The following is a 20853-nucleotide window of genomic DNA, read 5'->3' as shown; positions in this document are numbered from 1 at the left end:
ATGTCAGCTGGTAGCACCTGTTTAAGGGGACCTGCTCTGCCCATTAAACAGGAGTCACTGGAACAGAGCAACAATGAGTCTAAATCAGGCTGATGTGAAAGTGAGAACAGTATCCCCATCTTACAGGCAGGGAGGTATGCGTAAAACAAGCCCACGTTGAAAAACATGAGGAAGTTTATGGCCAATCGATGGTTCTGTTTGAAATGTGATCATCTTACAGATGAAAAGATCTTATTTTATTTATATTTTGCCTCAAACTGCAAACCCAGTAAATGCGATCTGCAGTCAGAACTGAATCCACAGGATCCCCTTGGATCCCTTTCTTCCACGCTCATCACCATTGGCACTAACAAAAGCTGTGCAAGGCCTCGCGATGCCAGAGCAGCCCCACTGCTGACTGTAATTTATAGCAATCCATCCTACACGAAGGCTCAGGATCCAGCTTCTGCTTTCCCAGCTCTTGAGATTCTGCAGTGCTCAGGGAGCAGGAAAGCCGTAAAAAACTTATTTTTGTCACTAAAGTCAGCAGATGTGACTTGGAGCACACGCAGCGCTCAGATCTGCTGAGTAGGAGAGTGCCATTTTTACACAGTCACTTTTAAGGGCAGAACCACGATTTTGCTGACTTGTCCAAGGTCGCTGGAATCAGTCGCGGTTGCTCTGGGAATACAGCCCAGGAGGACCAGTGCTCATGGCCATAACTGAATGTTGTACAACCCTCACTCTTCATACCCTTTAACAAAATCAATGCAGTTAGTGCACTGCCTGTTACAATTTTCCCAGAAATAAAGTGCTGAAGAAGCCATCCCCATGTATATTGGAGCCTCAGCTAAAACGTGAACCATCTGTCAATTCCCTGTAGCGCTTGGATATTTTTTTCCCCCGTCCTACATACTCCACTATGAAATTAGGCTGCTAATAAAAAAAGCAATTGACACGCCACCCCAAAGCAAGCTAACCCTAAGCAATGCTCTGACTTTAAACTCCCTGCTTCTTGATAATCTTAAACGGAGTCACTTTGAGAACTTCAGCTTTGTTTTGCTTCCCAGAACTTGAGGTTACACCAAGAACCTGCATCCCCAAGTTTTAAAGACCTGCAGCCTGAGTTTGAGCCCTGCCACCCCATCCCTTGGGGCACAGCCCTCACTAAACTAACTCAGAGGGGCTGGAGCATGCAACCACAAGGACGAACAGGAGCTTTGCCATGGGTAGGTTGATGGTGTTAGGGTGCCTGGGTGGGAGGCAGGCTGTGTTTTAGTGAGAAACAGCAGTTTCAATCCAGACACCATCAGTGTTTTCATTATTTCCCCTTTGGGGGATTTTTAGAGTAATGCAGACAACTTTTTGGGTGGTTATGAGCAAAATATATATATATATGTTTTGGAAATTAATATTCAAAACAAGGTGAAATCCTACAGCAGGAACCAGTTCCAGCTGTTCGCAAAGCACCAAGCAGTAGAAAGACTGCGGGGTTTCTTCCTCTTTCCCTCTTTGAAAAAGAGATACGTGGATCTCCATCAATCCTTGTGCTGGGAAAAGTTGAGGAAATGCGAGCTCCAGGAACTAAACTAGACCTCTGAGCAATTGCTTTTTTACTGTGCTTAAAGCTGCCTCTAAGTATGCAACTATGTGATTTTGTGAGAAGAAATGGGTACGTGACTCGGTTAGCTGGTATATAAGGATTAAGAAGGCTTAAAGGCAAGCACACAGACAAAGCCGTCCAACGAGGGGACACAAAAGACTGTTTATTTTGTGTCCAAGAAAAAATTATTCTTTGCCAATGAAACATGCATAGGGGTTTACTGAAATCTGAGTCTCTGCGGGGGTCCAGACAGGCATTTCTGCACTAAAGGCAGCAGAATATTAGTTGGGCAAGGTGCCTCCGTGCTCTACCCACTTGGGCCCGCAGTGTTTATGCTGGAGGACACGTTCCTTTATGTCTGCAATGTTTGCAAGGGCACTGTGGGGATTAATTCATCCAAGAGCTGCCGTGTTTCAGGACTCATACAGAAAAGTCATTTTCTTTATGAAAACTGCTCCCTTTTAATCCTCCGGGGCAGTTCTTGAGCTGCCACCTCGAGGCACCAGCTTCGCTTTCACCACCGCTCCCCGCAGACGAGCGCACAGCACTGCGTGTGACAATAACTTGTCTGCAAGATATTCAAAAAGATTATTTCTGCCAATGGCTTGAATACTAACAGAGTCTTAAAAAACTGAAAAGCACTCCACTAGCCAAAAGAAGTATCTTTTATATTTGATATAAACTGGATACTTGATATTTTCACTGATTTCAGTAGACTACAATTCATTCCCTGTATTTTTAGATATTTATGCAAGCTCTTCCCTGCATATCAGAGCATACCACTACTTAACAAGAGTTATAGGAGCTGGCTGCATTCAGGGAACATCGTCTTACTGCGTTAAGGAGATCCTGTGTTTTACTCCCCTCAACCTCCTGCTTAGCAGCAGGCTTAATTGTCCTACCACCTCCTTAGATTGTGAATAATTATCTTTATTTATATTGTTATCTTGAATGTATTTATAGCCTGATTCTTATGGGTTAGCATCACCATCTGTTTCTTCAACAGTTACATATTCGGGATAGCGAGCGTGCTTTCCACATTATTATGCAAGCAGCTTCCTTGATTAAACCAGCACGATGTGGATAGATTTTGTTATGAAACACTGGCACACTTCTAGGCTCTCTGGCTTCTATTATCAATAACTGCTAGGCTCTGGAAAGACCATCCATTAAATTAAGCCACTTCTAAGCTGCAGCTTGCATTTCAGAGCTCGTGTTAACTGTGATTGATTAATGTAATTTAAGGAAAGATTTCCAATGGACTATAAAGGCAGTGATGTGATTAGCAGCAAGCTCTGATCTTTCCTAACCCAGCGATAATATGTTTAGGAGAAAGCAATGGGCTATATATTTCAAGTAGGGCCTGTGACCTCTAAAACATATCCAAGTAATTTTTTTATTTAAAACATAAGTGTGATGTAGGCATAATTATGACGCAGTAATACACCATAAAAAGGTGAGATCTGGGGCTGGAAATGGTCATGAAAACATCATGCTCAGATTTGACATTAGTCATCAAATTAATCACATATTATTTAATTTTTTAGTCCAAGTTTCAAGAGCCTCAACGTTAAGCATGATAGGTTACATCTTTATAGGATCCTTGTCACAGAGATATGCAGGAGCATTATATGGAATTTAAAAGAATGAAAATTCACACATCAGCGTGAGCACATTCTCAACAGGCCCGGCAACCTCGTGAGCTTCCTCCCACTGTCCTCAGAAGAACCCAGGGCAGCAGGCAGCACTCAGTACCTGAGCTTGGGAATTCCAGGATCGTTTTCCTGACAGGAAGTCCAAAGAGAGAAAAGCACCTGGCAGGGATAATTCTAACTGAACGTGGCATCTTGGTACACTGGGGCATTGCTCAGACATGGTAGAGCTAAGGCTCCGTTGTGAGAACAACATTTTAACATATTTTCAGGCACGGTTGTTTGCATATGCTTTAAAGGTCAGCTGCATTTCCATATTTTGGAAGGGCATATAATACTAACTATAAAATATAATAATAAAAAACGTTAATAACATAAAAACACACAAAATCAGAAGGCAATTTGAACTGGGTCTTGGAGCATTTAATAGCTACAGGGTTTTGTTTGTTTATTTTTTAATGTGTTGGCATCCTCCTCTGCTGCCTTGGCAGCGCTTCCTCCTACTCCAAGAGCCTACTGGCTGTGTGCTGGTCCCTTTGCTGTTCCTGCATCCCACATCACCGCTACAAGCTTCTTCCTTCTCCTCAGTTTTCCTCCGCAACAAGAAGGAGCTGACAGGATATCAAAATGGCGATGGGTCGTATGAAGAGTGCAGGGGCTTATACTGAATTATGGGACAGAGTTTGAACAAAAGATATACAGGCTTTATGAGGAAAATACAGGCTTTGCGAGGAGTTTCCCCTGGGTTTGTCACTGCAGAGTTCCCCTTCTTTAAACCTTTCTTGCACTCCCTCTACACTGCCTGGATTCCTTGTGTTTCCTCCAAATATACAGAGCCCTTCCAGGATGCTCCAAGTGCTTCGACTCCTCAAGTTTCCAGTCCTTCTCCACACACATGGACCTTCTCTTCTCAGCTCTATGTTCCTGACTCCACTTTGTGACCCAGTTAAATTTAGGGAGGCCAGAAGCGGGGGCAGGTGACAGGGCTGTGACAGGAGCAGAAGAGCAAATGGATTTGCAGAGCCGCTAGTCCAACGACGGGCTAGTGCTGAGGTTTGCTCAGGCGATAGAGCAGATGGTGGCAGCAACAGCTTTTGGTGTCTCACATCACTCCTGTTTATCGTCCAGCTCTACCACACAGCTCCACCTTCACAGATCTGAAATAGAAAGTGTGGATGTGGGACAAACAGCACTCCGGCAAAGTACGTGAAAAGCATCTAGAAACTAACAGCAGCTCACAGCTCACATAGCTTGCGTTTGGGGCTACAGAGCACCCCAGTATGAGCCCTTGAGTTCACTGTGACAACAGCCTACATTGAAATCTCACTTCCTTGAGAGCCCTTGTCTGGCTGCACATGCACACTTCAGCCTCTTTGGTTTGCCTATCCGGCATGAGCAAAAACACAACCCACCAGTTCATAGCTTTTCAGTATTTTTTTTTTTGAATATTTATTTTGTTTCCCTGAAAAATGAAATGGGTCCCACGCACTCCTTTGGTACAAATACCCTACAACGGATCTTTTGGGGATGTGATCATGCGTGACACTCCTGGGCATGCATAAAAATGCCTGAAAAGCAGCTGATTTTATAAGTCTGGTTATTGTGGGGAAAGGAGATGATAGGTAGGGGAAAGGAGGTTGTTGATGGTAGTGGGATAAACGTTGCTTTAGGAATTTCTTTCTCAAGTGATCCCAGATTTGCCTTACACTAGCCAACATCTGTTATAAATTCCCTTTTCCCAGAAAAGGAATCAAGTCACAGGGAGTCATATATCACAACCAATATTCATTAGAACAACTTTTATTAATTAAGCTCTATTTATAGTGCCAGGCAGTTATTACTAATAGTAGATAACTAATGACACGCTTCACTCGCATGCATGCATGCTCTCATAGGTTTCCAGTTGGATCAACAGTTGGAAGGCCCAGCTGTTTATCCAGAAAATGACAGCTTGTCAAAGGACACCTTCTTTCTTCGGGTATACAGATAATCCTGTTGTCTCTCTCAGCACAGAGCAGCCTTTGTGGACGCTGCTGGATTTATACAACCCACTGCTGATGTTGGTGTGTGCTGGGGGCCTTGCGCAGATGCAGCAAACTCTTAGTGTCCTGTGTTATTTCTTGCAGATTCACATTGCCTTTCAGCACGTATTTTTCCTCTCTTTGGTCTGTTTCTGGGTAGCAGCTCCTCCATCCACACTGGTAGGTACCTACAGAACCCATTCATTCAAACACACTAAGAGGCTTTCACGACACAGCTGTTACCAACCAGAAATGCCAAGACCGTCAAAGCAAGGCTGCGTATTTCAGAGACGTTAAGTAACTTGTAAACAGAAAGTGGTGACCGAGCTTACCTACCGCAGAGCTGGCATCTACCTACAACACAAAGATTTAGGATTATTTAGAATAACTTAACATTTCCTAACCTTGATGGAGTTAAAGCCTCAGTACTGTGTCAAAGTATTTTATTATATATAGTTATATACAAACTTGCACACATACAAACACAAATTTTTATTTTCTCCAAAACTGAGGAAGGTCTTGGTTTCAATGGCTTGTCATTTTGTGAGGACTTGAGGCAATACAGGGTTCCTACAAATTCTGCAAAATGCTGATGTGGCTCTACGGTTGAGGCTGGACAGTAATTCACCCCTTCAAAAAAAAAGGCTGATGAAGGTAAACCCCAACTGTACTGGCAGAACGATATACCTTCATGAAAGGAAATAAAATAGAACTAAATCGAATTACATCTTTAGCACATGGGTCCTATCAGTCAGCTCCCACCAGAGCTCACCGCCATCTACCTCTGACCGCCAGGCACAGGCAACCCAGTCCTGGATGCATGGGGTGGCACGGTGGCGTTTGATATTTCTACCCTCAGTGTATTTGCGAGTTCTTATCTTCACTTCCTAATGGTCATTTTCTTGGGGTAAAGAGGTATAGTTTGTGTTTTTGGTTGGTTGGTTGTGGTTTGTGTTTTTTGTTTGTTTATTTTCCATGAGAGATCTCTTATAGCAGTAAGGAGGTATGGTGATTTTTATTTGCTTTTTGTTGTTGTTGTTTTTCCGTGACAGACCTCTTATTTCTGGTGGAGAGCAAGGCTGTTGCATCCTAAAGGGTTACACCTACCACTTTGGTATATTTACATGTCATCCTAATAGCCTCCGAAGCGATAGCTTCCTATAATTTACTTCATTTATCCCTGCCCACGGCAGAGGGGATGGATCTAGGTATCTTTTAAGGCCCCTTCCAAAGCGTTCCGTGATTCTCGGATTTCTCCTGCCCTCCTCCGCCCTGCGCTCAGCGGCGCAGCGCGCCTTGCTTCGCGCCCCGGCCTCCATTTGCAGCGCCTGCCCCTCCGCTCCCCGTGAGGGAGCCGCAGCCCGCCACGAGCCCCCCCCCTCAGCCTCCTCTTCCCGGGGCTGACAGCCCACGGCCCAGCGGGCAGGGCTGCGGGGCGGAGCGGCGGGGAGGATGAGGAGGAGGGAAGGAGGCAGGCAGGAAGGAAGGAGGCAGGGAGGCAGGCAGGAAGGAAGGCAGGAAGGCGGCTCCGCCATTGTGAGGCCGCGGGAGGCGAGGGGAGGCCGCGATGCCGCTCTACGAGGGGCTGGGCAGCGGCGGGGAGAAGACGGCCGTGGTGATAGACCTGGGCGAGGCCTTCACCAAGTGAGTGGCGTGTGTCGGCGTGTCCCCGGCCTGTCGCGACACGCCGGGGAGTCCGTGTCGCGACCGCGGGGCGGACCTGGCGCCGGGCGGTTGCTTCCGGCGTCCGCTGTCGGGAGAAATAATTAGTAAATAATGAGTTTGGTGGTGGTGTTCCCCCCCCCCCCGCCGCCTCTTTTCTATGGCGATTTGCTTTGTGCAAAGCTGACCGGAGCCTTGCTGTCTGATCTCGTGTTTTGGGTTAAAAAAATAAAAAAGCGACGTCTCCCATGGGTGTCGCAGAGCCGCGTCCCCCCGTGTCCCGGGCTAGAATAGGCTGCAAGTGCCCCTGAGGTTTCAGTAGCCTTGCACAAAGGAAAAACAAACAAACAAACAAACATTACATTGCAACAAAACCGTCTCTTACTAGTCCCCTGTCTGTGTTCTTTTGGGGCATTTACCTGCTCAAAACCCTGGTGCTGTCTCTGCCCCCCTGATGAGGCACACTTGGAGCAGGGTTTCTTGCCCAAATCTGTTTTTGTGTTTTGTTGTACTTGCTTTTTTTTTTTTTTTTTTTGAAGTGACCGTATAATTACATACCAGCAGCCTGGCTTTGTTACCTGGAAGTCACTGGTTGTGGAAAGGATTTAATAAAACCCAGCCCAGACGGAGACAAGTAACTCCACGAGTGGCCTCCTGTGGGTTTGCCGTGTCACTGATCGCCAGCTTTTCCCAAATTTGGGATGCTTTTGTACTTTTATCCCGTGCTCTCACACAAAAGCGTTTCTCTTGAATAGCATGCTTTTAGGGTCTGTTTCCAACCTGCGTTCTTACGGAAGTGGTGGCAATTTCATTACCTGTGAGTTACCCGTCCTTTTCTAAGTATGACTGAAATTAACAGGAAGTTCAGAAGTCGTTAGGATGACAGGTAAACACAACCACGTGTACACGCTGGGACTTCTTCAGAGTTTTTCTGAAATGATCTGAAGAAACGTGTTTACAGTTGCCAAATACCAGAATAAATTGTTAGTTGACCTTTTGTATTAAAAGTACTTGAATTACTCCAGTTTCGAGCTTTCTACTAGTGTTTTCTACCATACTTTTCTTCTGATGTTTGTACTTAATCAAATCTTGAATTTCTTTTGTTTTTTATTTGCTTTCTTCAATCCATGCTGCTTATGTGTTTTAGGGTGTAATCTATTTATGAAAACCAAATAGGTTTCCAAGAATTTTGGAGTTGTTACTATTTGTATTGTTGTATCTAAATTGGATGCCGAGTTCTCCTGTTTTGTCAGGAGTCCTGCAGCGGTGACCAGACATCAGGAGGCGGTAGTGCCTAAAATCGGATACCTGTAAAGGGAGTGCATTACAAAGTATAAAACAAGCTGGAAAAAAGAGTCCATGGGCCAGTGCTGGTCAGCAGTGAAATGGGCTGCAGGACCTTTTTGATTGCGGTCATCAAGTCTGTCTTCTGTTTCTGCCAAATGTGCAGCCAGCAGGGCGAGGGGGGGGAATCTAGATTAGCTATTAGGAAGAAATTCTTTACTCTGAGGGCGGTGAGGCCCTGGTGCAGGCTGCCCCGAGGAGCTGTGGCTGCCTCATCCCTGGCAGTGCCCAAGGCCAGGCTGGATGGGGCTGGGGGCAGCCTGGGCTGGGGGCAGGGGTCCCTGCCCATGGCAACAGGCTGTGAGGTCCCTTCCAACCCAGACCATCCTGTGATTACATAAACATCACAAAAAGTGAGGATCTAAACAGGACATAATGACTTGGTGCTGCCTGTGTTTACTGAGAGCTTCAGTGAAAACTGGGCTGGTATGGAGGATGCAGGAAGGTATTTCTCTGGAAATTTAGTAGGCGGTAAGAAAGGTTGTAGGTGGAGAGTTGTCAACAGAAAGTTGTATTCAGTCGAAATTAGGAGGCACATCAGAGTTGAGCTTTACAGTCCTTACAGAAGCGAAGAAACCGTATTTCACTTAATGCAGCTGAGAGGGAGTCAATAAAAAGGTATACAGTGTTTCTCATTCAAAATAACTAGATAGAAAAGTCGTATGTAAAACACCTCCTTGCAGTTACAGAAATACTCCTAATTAATTACTCTGATTCATAGGCTTGTCTGCTAATAGTGACTTCCAATGATAAAGTTTTCCATGTTTTCTTTTAGGTGCGGTTTTGCAGGAGAAACAGGACCAAGATGCATTATTCCTAGTGAAATAAAGAAACCTGATGTCCCCAAGGTAAACTGTTTTAGCTTTGCAATGTTTAGTATGTTATAATTTTCAGGGGGAATTTTCAGATACATCTTCTGTTCATCATCAGCAATTTTTCAACAGCTGCTATTAAATATTGTAACTAGATACAAGTAAGTGTGATACCAACATGTATTAGTTGGTACTCATTGCTCACCCATCTTATTTTGGGGGCATTTATTGAGACATTTCTTTGTCTCTGCTCTTTTTTTTTGTAGAAAATGGCAGCTTTGGAAAACTAATATTGAGATAAGTTACCAGTATGAAAAATTAAGATCAATAAACTCTAAGAGTTTAGTTATAGGGTGAATTATGAGGTACATTGTTAAGTATATATAGCAAAACAGGCAAAAGTTAGTATTTCTTTATATGTATCACATTATATATATTCAGATGTATGATAGGAACATTTCTTTTTATATTATCACTGTTTAATATTTATGCTGCTGATGGATATTTCTTTTCTTTACAGCCTATCAAAGTAGTCCAGTATAATATTAATACAGAAGAGCTATACTCGTATCTGAAGGAATTTATTCATATGTTGTATTTCAGGTAAGGGATACATGGATGTTAATTATTCATGCCTTCTTGCTGGAGAAATTCAGTGGTGCTGAGATTCAGGTGTTATTACAAAGACTTGGTGGCCTGCAGCATCAGCCTCTCTCTAGAAATAAAATATATTTTGTAATTTGCCTTTTAACTATGCAACTCATAAAGGACTCGATGGAGAAGCTGAAGGAGAACCTGAGGAGTTGTACTGATTTTGGCAGGGCTGAAGCTCATCCTACATCGGTGCAGAGCTCATTGCCACATGACCATGGTTATAAGGAGGAATCTTAACATATAGGACACTTTTGCCTGATTAATACATCTTTTTGTTGTATTTCTAGTATCAGTGAATAATGAACTTGGAGCTGGTAATTTTCTCTTTATTTCCAGTCTGTACTTTTATGCAGCAGAAAACATTGTTTGACCCAGGGCAAATGAGTACTTAATTTCTGTACCTCAGATCTCCAGCGTTGGGTACTTTTTTGTGTCCTTTATCACTGATTTGTAATTGAAATCAGGACATTTGTATCCTCTCTTTTATGGATATACTGTATGACACTGGACAAGCCATTAATGACTACCGTGCATGCCTATTTTTGCATTTCTTTATGTTGCTTTAGAAATGTATAACGTTTGTAGCTACAGGCTGCTGGCGGAGAGCTCTATAACTTGCTTTCTGTAACTTGATTTCCTAACTTTCTATTAGGAATTTGTTTTTTATACTTTAAATTTGGGAAGAAGACTGAGATCTGCCATGGAAAATGCTATCTAAATGCAAATTATTAGGATTTTCAGGTAGAATGGAATATTAAAATAAGGTAGGGCTTGTAATATGTGCATAAACTTGCCAGTTTTGTTTTACACATCTTGCCTTTTTCAGACATCTGCTGGTGAATCCCAGAGACCGTCGTGTTGTTATCATAGAATCTGTCCTCTGCCCTTCGCACTTCAGAGACACACTCACAAGAGTCCTTTTCAAGCATTTTGAGGTATGTGTTTCGCATAATTACTGTAAGCGTAGCACTTGACAGTAGAACTCTTACCGATGATCACTACCGTGTGTGGACAGACATGGAAATAATGCCAGAAGAATGAGAGAGACATAAGGAAGTTGGAAAAAAATCTTACTGGTCATTTGGGAAGGTGGGGCTTGGAGATCAGACTAAAGCACCTTAAAGGCTGCAAAAACCAGCAGCTATTAAGAATCTGAAAGGTTTCTCTGGCTTGTATGAAACTACAGCTCACATCATCCTGTTCCAGACAGATCCAATAATTTCTATTGAGCACTGCCGGAAGCCAAAATTTATATTTAAACACTTCTTAGTGCTCTGTCATCAAATCTCATGACTTCTATCAGAGTCAATATCTTTGTCTAGCACATGATCTAACTTTCAGCTGTACTCATTTAGAAATGAGAGCTTACCAGAAATTCATTATCTACTCAGCTTAATCTCTCTTTCTGATAGAGTCAAATAAAATCTGAAGCTAACTCTTGGTTAGTTCTAAAGTAAAAAGTATTGGAAGGTGGTTCCATAACTTTTTCAATTCAAATAGAACAAAAGTTGAAGTTCTTCTATAAAAAGCAGTGAAACTAGTTTGTCTGCAGTCCTACTCCTCTATGCTTCCACAACACAATTTAACAACTGATCTTGAAATTCTGCATAATTCTTTCCTATGATAGATACAATTTTCTGACTTGAACTCGCTGAAATATTTGTGTGTTTTTTTGTCCCAGTCCCTCCACCCCAAATCCCTTCCTGGGAGAAAAAAATGTCTCCCAAAAAAGCACTTGCACGCAGAATTGGTTGTCTAAAGTGACTCGTGACTTGGAGAATCATATTTTGATGGAGAGGCTTTGTAGCATGTTAAGAAGCCAGTTAATACTGAAGTGAGGTTAATTCCCTCTGGCTAATACTTCCATCTGGTGCAGTGCATAAGAGTGGCATTTTAATACACGGTCAATATTGTAACTTGTCTCTGGGCCAAGTACCAGTAATGTTGCCCTTTAATGCAGGCTTTATTGAAATTGCTTCTTTAATTCACGCTTCAAGGCATGATATTCGGTAAAGGAACAGTCACAGTCTAGGAAATTTGTTTTGCAGAATTCTAGGGGAAGAAAGTAATTCTCGTGTAATTATGACCTGAGTTTCTACGTCGCTTTGGGAAAAGCATTATAAATCGCTTCTCCTGTGCGGTTGTGTGTACAGCATGTTGTAGGGCACACTTTCATGGTTTTTCTGTCGCCTTTAATCACATCTTCAAATCTTTATGCAGCATTCCAAGTAGTCGTGTTTGTTTCTTTAATTTCTTTACAAATGACAATAGGAAATCTGAACTATGACTGAAGATTGTTCCGTAATTGCCATTTTTCTTACGAGTCCATTCCAAGATTAATTATTACTGAAATGCCTTGCATGTACCATAAATTAGACGAATGCAGATTTTAGTATCCTGTTGTATTTTGTTAATTACTACACTACCTTAAAAAATAAATTAAAAATTGATAAGATACAATTGTTTGGATTTTGCTTTTAATATAACATTTAGGGAAAGCATCGTTGTTTTAGGTGTTTTATGGGTTTTTTTGTTTGTATTTTTCCCTCTCCTGTCAATTGCCCTCTTGGTTTCCATGTAGGTACCTTCTGTATTGTTTGCTCCAAGTCATCTGATGTCTCTCCTGACACTTGGGATCAATTCTGCCATGGTGCTGGACTGCGGATATAAAGAAAGCTTGGTGCTGCCTGTATCCTTTAATAATACAGAATGAACATTTTCAGCAGTAAGGCTATCATGACAAGCTGCTATTTTGTAGGCTTTCAGGTGTGATAAAAAGCAGTAGAAACAGATCAGCCAATCCAGCTTTTAATTATAAGATATCATCGCTTGGGGAATCTCTTCACAGCTGATATGTTAAGTCCGTGTTCCACTGAAGTTTGGGAAAGGTGGTATGGGATTCTTAGGTGGTTCATAACTCCGTTGTGTATATATTAGTAATTAGTTTTGGAGAAAGGCAGCTAATGTAAGAAAATGTTGAGGAGAAGAAGCAGTTCTAGCAGTCTGAAAACTCGTGACAACAAAGGAGAATTTCCTGATCTTCGTGTAGATATATGAGGGAATTCCGATTCTGAGCTGCTGGGGTTCTCTGCCGTTGGGAGGAAAGGCTATCCACAAGTAAGTTCACTGTTACACATCCCAGGCTACTGTCAAGTGATTTGTGGAAGTTACCCTTTGATCAATGACCAAAGATTCCTACTGAACATTACTTAAATCGTAACTGTTGCTATGCCAGAATTCCATTTTGAAAGTTACCACTTTCTGGCTTTTGTTGATGTAGTAAAAGTTGTGGAAACCCGATCTACTTCAGCCTGTATTTAAAAGAATCTAGCTGAAGGGGGTAAATACTGTCCCTTAAGCATGATACAGAGAATTGTCCTGAGTTAATAGCTGCCTTTACCTAACTTAATTTGCAATGTTCTAGGGAGCTGGAATATCAGTTGTTGGAACAGTGCACAGTTGATACAGGATTAGCCAAAGGACAAAGCCTTCCATCTGTGATGGGTAAGGTCTGTTTGCTGCAGTGTAAGTGCTGTGAACTTCCACTGGGGAAAGGGGATTAATACTGATAGTGAATGAAAAATATGTATATAGTATTCATCATACCTTACGTGATCTTCTCTCATGATTTCTTTCCGTATTAAATGAGTATATTACTTCAAAAGTAAGCCACTTAGTAAGTTTAAATGAAAGCCCAGATAAAAGGTCAGTAGTATTTTTTCGGTCTCTTTTGAGAGAAGGCTTCTTTCTGTAATATTCTTCTACTTAGAAATCTTTAAAAGCTGCTGTCAAAGTGGAACTGTCCTAAATGTAACTCAAAGTTAGTTCAATTGTTAAATTCTCTTTCTACTTAAAAAGTTTTTGCTCTAACTGATTTTGTTGTTGTTGCTGCAGGCTCAGTTCCAGAAGACATAGTAGAAGATATAAAAGGTAAAACTTTCTTTTTTATGAAACCCTAGTTTATTAAATTGTGCAGTAGAGGAGAGAATGATAATAACAAGCATGCAAAACATTGTATTCAGGTACTAATTTTGGCTTCTCTGTGTATCGTATTTCTCAACCTACCAGAAGAACTTGCCTTGTTCTCCCTCTCTGAAAGCAAACCCAAAACAACGTTGAAGTTCTCTTTCAGGTTTAGCCTTTGTGCTGTCAAGACAGCTCGTATTTTGATAGAATAGTGCAGTAGGGGTGTTACATGTTACATTATTGCATATATCCTATGATCAGCAGGTCAGGTTAACTTGGTGTTGCATTTTTTTTTTAACTACCAACACTTTGTGTATGAATGTGTACAGTGTGTACTGCAGATGGTAGAAAGTTAGCAGATCTAATTTCAAAAATTACTATCATAGAAATATTTTGCTTGTAAATGCAGCATTTAAGTAATTTTAATATCATGAAATATGAATATTTTAAACTGGTTTTGTTTAGAAATTAACTACAAAGTGTCCATTTGCTTCAAGATAAACTTTGCAAAAAAAAAAACCAAGTGTGTATAAAAGAGATGTTGATACATTAATTAAGTAGGCAGGAGGAGTTGAGGGCTACATTTACACCAGAAAGAAAATAGGGTATCTCTTTAGGCAGAACTTAAATGGGCTCCTATGTTATGTTTCATGTGATATAAAAATAGATATAATTGCAGAAGATAGTAACTAGTATCTATCTTCTGGACCACATTAGGAAGAAATCCATCAGTGAAATGCAAAATAACTGAAATAGAGCTGGTGCTTTGTCAAGTGGAAGCTCTTTTTCTGATTCCTGGACTTGGATCACAGTTTCCTGATTGGTTCTGGTTTTGATGCAATCTCTTGGAATCAGATACAATGTGTTAGGGTTGAAATTAGGATTGCTTGTGTATTAAGGGTTGTTCCTTTGTAACAACCATGTATGAAGAAGATTCTTATTATATGCATTATATTATTATTTTAATATAGCACAAATTAATCGTAGTAGGCATACTAATAAAATTGTGGTCTGTCAGTGCTGCTTAGAGGAAAAAAAAAACTGCTGGATTTCGTAGGAAGCTGAAGAGTTGCATTAGGAAAAATATTTACGTGATCAGTGATTGTTTAAAAGAAAAAAAAATACAATGTCTTACTTGAAGCCATACTGCAAGACCAGGAATGGTGTGTTTGACAGTGGAATTCAACCTCTGCCACCTTGTGGTAACCAAAACCATGATTGATAGAATCTTTTGTCTTTAAATCTTATGTAGCTTGTTTGAGAAAGAAATCTTGCCTGTTCTCACATAGTTCTGGTGTCATTTTCATTTAAATTTATGATCTAGATACATCTGAATTCAGATGGAAATGTAGAGGCTTGTGTTGTGTTTTTCTTTTGTTTGCTTTTTTTGTTTTGTTTTGTTTTCTACCAGCAGGGCCTAAAATGTGTTCTCTAAGTTAAGCAAAATTGTCTGTTTTATTGATGAAAGGATCTGACAGTCTTTCTTCTGTCCCTTTCTTTTCTTCTGTGAAGTTCGCACTTGTTTTGTGAGTGATCTCCAGCGTGGACTGAAGATCCAAGCAGCCAAGTTCAACATTGATGGCAGTGCTGAGGTGGGTGGAGAATGAAACTTATCCTGGTCTTTTGGAGTGGACGTAGCCGTTTTGGCCTTTAAAACAATGCTCATGTTTTTATTTATAGCGTCCTCCGCCACCTCCAGATGTGGACTATCCTTTAGACGGAGAAAAGATTCTCCATGTAGTTGGCCCCATCAGGTGAGAAATACTGTAGTGAAGTGTTTGTCTTTAGGAGGACGTATTTTCAACTCTGAGAGCACATAAATTTTCGTAAAACTGAATTGTAATGAAGACTTGCATTTTTTTATGTCGCTTAAATAAAGCCTTTGCGATAGGCACAGTGCAAAGCCTATAATAAGGGGTTTCTGCTTCCCCAAATTGCTCACAGTTGAAGACGAGCCAGCAGATCAGAGGGGTGGGGGAAAAGAGAAAAGGAGTGTGAATGCATGATGGTGAGACTGGTTTAAGTGGAGTGAATGAGGCTGTTGCCTCCCCTTTGGCACTGCCTGGTGCATGCGCTGCGTGACAGAAGAAGCTGTGACGTTGTGCTGTCAGCAGGAAGTCTGTAGTTATTTCCAGCCCCGCTGTTAGCTCACGGCGTAGCATTGCTTCTCATTAACACTCATTTCCTGTCCTTTCAACAGAGACTCAGTTGTGGAGATACTGTTTGAACAGGATAATGAAGAGACATCTGTTGCCACTTTGATCTTAGATTCGCTCATTCAGGTATCTTTGTCTTCTAAACAATTGCTTGCATGTCTCCAGAGTTAGGGAACCTGCTCTTAGAAACGTCTCTTTTTAGAGTGATGCCCCCCTGACTGCAGGTTACAGTTGGTTTCAAAATCTCAGCACAGCATGACTCCTCGCGTTCTGCCACATGATGAATTACTGTGGGGCAGCAAGTCACAGTGTGTCATCCGCTCTGTGATTGTTTTTGTACTCCTGGGTGTACAGCAATTTATTTAGAGCAGTTTTCAGTCAAGAAAAGAAGCAACACTGTGCGTGTTCCTCAGCAAAAGGGAGAATCCAGCTGCGTTTATTTTGGTGGTGAAGCTCAGTACATACATATATGCGTACATACAAAGGAGTAGCTAATGCTTTTGTTGTTATAAGAATTACACTGCTTGAGCCAAAGTAATAGGTATTCTATTTCTTCATTTTAAAGGTGTTTTGCTCACAGCTAGACTTTCTGCATCCTGCAGACTGTTTACTTACCTGAGGTAGAATAAAATTAATGTGGACATCTCTATTACAGGCAGTATTTTAGAAATAGTGTGGAAAGTTTTCTCGGCATATACAAACAATTTCTTACTAGGTTTAAGAAAAAAATGATTAGAAAACCAAAATAGATGGAAATTTTCATTATGATGTGGTGTAAAGTTCACTTCCTTCCTGTAGTTACTAATGTTATTTAAATTAGTTTGCTGAGACATATTTTATTGGGGAGTGACAGACTTAGATGGCATGACAATCAGTTACAGCTCCTGATGTTTGACAAGATCTGTTCCTGGATCTGTTCCCTCCCCTCTCTACCTCCAGGCCTTTACCTCGCATCATTCTTCGGCTAGCAAAGACAAATGTTAAATTTACAAACGTCAAAGAGTGTCCAGTGACTTCTGCTGGACAAGAGGAGCACAGCGCTCTGGCAATAGATTTTTTTTTTTCAAAGGGGTACCACAGGTCTGCTTGTTGAGGGGCAGAACTGACAAAGCTTGGTGTTCTTGTACCCTTGTGTCTTCTTGTTAGATTATCTGGTACCAAAGGCATGCTCTAGCTTTTCTGCCACGGAGGCTTCTGTGGCATCTTTCTCCCATATGAAGCTAAAACAAGTCAAGCTCATATTTAACAGTTTTCTCTCTGAGAGCACTGGTTGGGGTTTTGTGCGTCTCTTCTGGCACATCTTCTCCCAGAGCTCAGGGGAATTAGTCACTGATACCTCTGTCCTCTGTTGTCTTGGCCCGTCTCAGCTACAGGGCTTTACAGCAACTCACGGCGTGCTCATGCAAGCCCCAACTGGGCAGGTCCCTGAGCCTGGTTTTCTTGGGAAGTCTGGGTAAAAAGATGTAGATTATTCTTCAGAGAAGTAATAGAAAACAACGATTGACATGCACAGGAAAACTAGCTGAATTTCAAAGAGACCTTTGAATGCTCATACATGCAATTTCAATTAGTGTTTTTTTTTTTTTAATGTGTTTTTTTTGTTGTTTTAATTCTCTTTTGCTTTAGTGTCCAATAGACACCAGGAAGCAACTGGCGGAGAACTTGGTGGTTATTGGTGGCACTGCCATGTTGCCAGGATTCCTGCACAGACTCATGGCTGAAATCAGGTACCTGGTAGAGAAACCAAAATACAAAGAAGCACTCGCCACCAAAACCTTCAGAATTCACACTCCGCCTGCCAAACCCAACTGCGTGGCGTGGCTGGGAGGTAAGAACGAAAATGACTAAGCACAGGTACAAAGTGGGAAAACAAACTTCCCAGGTGGGATTTGTAATGAATAAATAGCAGTAAAATTTAGATGAAGTATTGAAAGTAAGCTGCACCTGAGCTCTGTGGAATTGTTCTGCCCTCCTGGAAGAAATCTTGCAGACCGCAGCTCCCTCGGGGACACTTGGAGGGCAGAATGGCACCGCGGTTTGTGGGAGCTTTAAACAGGTGCAATTTGAACCAGCGCCGAGTTGACTCGAGTGCAGTGCATGGCTACTGCCATGGGGTGGCACCAGTGAAGAAATTGGGGAGAGCAGAGACCTGCGGCGTGCCTGAAAATCGCGTTTGAAAATCAAGGAGCTGCTGGCTGCGGCGAGGCTGCGGGCTGTTACCGCGCTGTGCTGCTCCAGGGTGCCAATAACAAGTGCTTCAACTGTGCAGTGGAGTTCGGATGCACTACTGACAGGACAGGGAAAAAGGGTGGTCAAGAAGGGCATTGCGTTGTTAGGAACTCTTTCCAGGAGGATTCTCAGGTTGGAAAGAATTGTTGCTTCTCTAAACTTCTGGCTGGTAAGCTGAGACCATCCGATATGTATGAGGAACTAATTTTAATTTTATTTCCGTATACTTTTGGTATGTGTTTATCATATTTTAGTTTTAAAACTTTGTGAGTCTCATGTTAGGATTAGCGAACAGGGAATGACTTATATGCACCAAGTTCTCTGACACTTACTTTCACTGGCAGCGCTAATCAGCTGCTGTGCTCTACATCTTCTCACAGCTTGGGGGAACTTCTTGTGCTGCATCCTTTTTTGGGAGAGGAAATCTCCTTAAACACATGAGGGTTTGTTTGAAGTGCTTAAAATCAAAACTTGTAGAAGGCTTATCATAAGAAGGGGGTCAACTAGGCCAGTTTTGTTCTCAGCAGAAACTATTTTTTCTTGTTTTCACTTACTTTCAAGGGACATTATTGGAAGCAATTTGAGTCTAGCTACTAAAAAGGAAGGTGACTAGATCCTTTCATTCCTTTATTTGTTTATTTTGGACAAAGCTAAAAAAAATTAAGATTCTTGACGAGAAGTAGGAAAAGAAGTTCAGTACACCAAATAAATGCTTTTTGTTTTTTTTTCCCAACAACGTAGGAGCCATTTTTGGAGCACTTCAGGACATCCTTGGGAGCCGGTCTGTGTCCAAAGAGTATTACAGCCAGACAGGCCGCATACCTGACTGGTGCTGTCTCAATAACCCTCCACTGGAAATGATGTTTGATGTTGGAAAAGCACCCCCACCGTTGATGAAGAGGGCTTTCTCTACTGAGAAATAAGCACCTAAATGCTGCGCAAGGATTCTCCTCATCTATTTCAAGTACACACACATGCGCGCATTGGGAACTTTTTTTTTTGTATTAAGTAATTTATGTAACACTTAAGTATGACCAACGTGGATGGTTTTGGGGAGTAGCATGGTATGTACTAACACTGTATTTAAAACCGTGTCCAGTAGTTCGAAAAATTAACTTTGGCAACTACTGCGCTATTCTGTCCTCTTCTGATAAAATGTATAGTGATGAGATGTAGCTTTCTGAGTTTTGTTGTTTGTCTGTACACTAAATGACATGGTTGAGATTTGTTTTAAGATATTTTGGTTTAAAGTATGCTCAGAAGAATGACAGTCTACTTTGGGAAACATCTGTGAAAGCTTTTCTGCCACATTCTATATGAAGTATTCCACCCTTGAATCACCTGTGAGGACTGTTAGGAAATGGTTTGGGGCTGTTTAGCAAAGGTGCTGGAACAATATTTCCCCTGCACAGAGAGTCCTGCTTGCAGAGTTTTAGCAGAGAACTCGTCTGCCTGTAGTTCTCACATAGCTCCCCCAGTGCTTCTCCTCCAAGGAAGGATTCGGCTATGTAAGGATTATAAACAGGCGGAGGAGGAAACCTTGAACCCGTTACTGAAATGCCCCGTTCAGAAGTCACTTCTTTGCCCTCCTTTCCCCCATCAGAAATATTAAAACCTCATTGTACTGCAACAATATGTATTAAATGCAAATGCACTACAAAGTTCCTTGCTCCGGAAAACGATGTACATTTTGACATGAACACTGCGTTTGGGAAAGATGCTTTTTGAGGCCGATTTCCCCATGATGTCTGCTAACTACCTGCTGTGGTTCTCATAGCACGTTTCTAAAATTTAAGCATTTGTTGAAAGAAACATTCTGGTGGTGAAACTTAACACGAGGCAGCATTTAAAGAAGCTTCTGCATGACTTTGCTGTTCTGTTTCAGATGTTTTATTTTAGCATGTTGGGGTTATTTGACACATGGTAGATGATTCTTTTTATCTTATTGTTTTTGAAATTAAAAAAAAAACATTGAAGTGTTACAGTCTGTCATGGGGGAGATTTTGCTGGTTGGTAACAGAGGTCTGATAAGCATTACAACAAATGATTTCTCTCCAGTGGTGTTGGCAGGTGTATTTTTAAATCGCCTTCTTCCTACTTCAGATGAGCTGCTTGGCTGTTGTACAGGAAAATAAACAGACATCGCTGTGAGCAGTTCTCAGTGCTTGTTGTGTACTCCCGGGACGAAGCTGTTTTTTAGCAGTGATTTCTCAGCCCTCGGAGCACGATGGGGCCTGGCCAGGGCCTCTTTGAACTGATGTGAGAGTCTCCAGTCCAAGCAGTGGGTTTCCAGGTGAAGCAGGTTGTGATCACCACGCACAGGAGTTTTTCCGTGGCAAGCTGAGGGCAGTACTGCTCTGCTGTGACGGAAACAGTTCTTCAAAATACAGTGTGGGGTTTTACCTGTCAGGCCATAGCCTGACATCATGTCTGATGTTTAGCATTCTTTTATTTCTTAGGCTTCTTGCTCCTGTAAACCTCCAATCGTTTAATGGTTTAATATCCTTGGGGCTGCTTGTTGCTGAGCAGATCCTTGAAATACTGGCATTGCCCTCGTTTTCCTACGGGTTCGGTACCTTCGCTCTAACTGCTCTTGTTCCAGCCTACCAACCCCTTTCTCTCCCTCCTGCGCCGACACCAAGCACACTGGGTTGCACACGCGTTGGAGAGCATTCCCTCCAGCAGGCCCTGCTGCGCCGCGTGCGGCTCTGCCCTAACCTCGCTCCTAAAGCGTGGTGCCTGCGGGGCTGGCTGGGAAACTCCAGGATCTGACGG

The 20853-nt window shown here is 42.1% G+C and overlaps 1 protein-coding gene across 1 annotated transcript; it reads left to right on the top strand.

The window, feature by feature from the left end:
• The first annotated feature begins 6702 nt into the window (after positions 1–6702).
• ACTR10 (actin related protein 10) lies at positions 6703–20229 on the top strand. Its single transcript, XM_083837171.1, has 13 exons — positions 6703–6899; positions 9037–9109; positions 9594–9676; positions 10554–10662; positions 12309–12416; positions 12777–12844; positions 13152–13231; positions 13622–13657; positions 15206–15285; positions 15374–15447; positions 15894–15975; positions 17476–17677; positions 18820–20229. The coding sequence occupies exons 1-13, from the start codon at positions 6823–6825 to the stop codon at positions 18999–19001; spliced, it is 1254 nt and encodes a 417-aa protein (XP_083693297.1). The 5' UTR covers positions 6703–6822; the 3' UTR covers positions 19002–20229.
• The last annotated feature ends 624 nt before the right edge of the window (positions 20230–20853 follow it).

This window comes from Anser anser, assembly GCF_964211835.1.
Source record: "Anser anser genome assembly, chromosome: 5".
Lineage (NCBI taxonomy): Eukaryota > Metazoa > Chordata > Aves > Anseriformes > Anatidae > Anser > Anser anser.
This window is presented reverse-complemented; position numbering and strand designations above follow the sequence as displayed.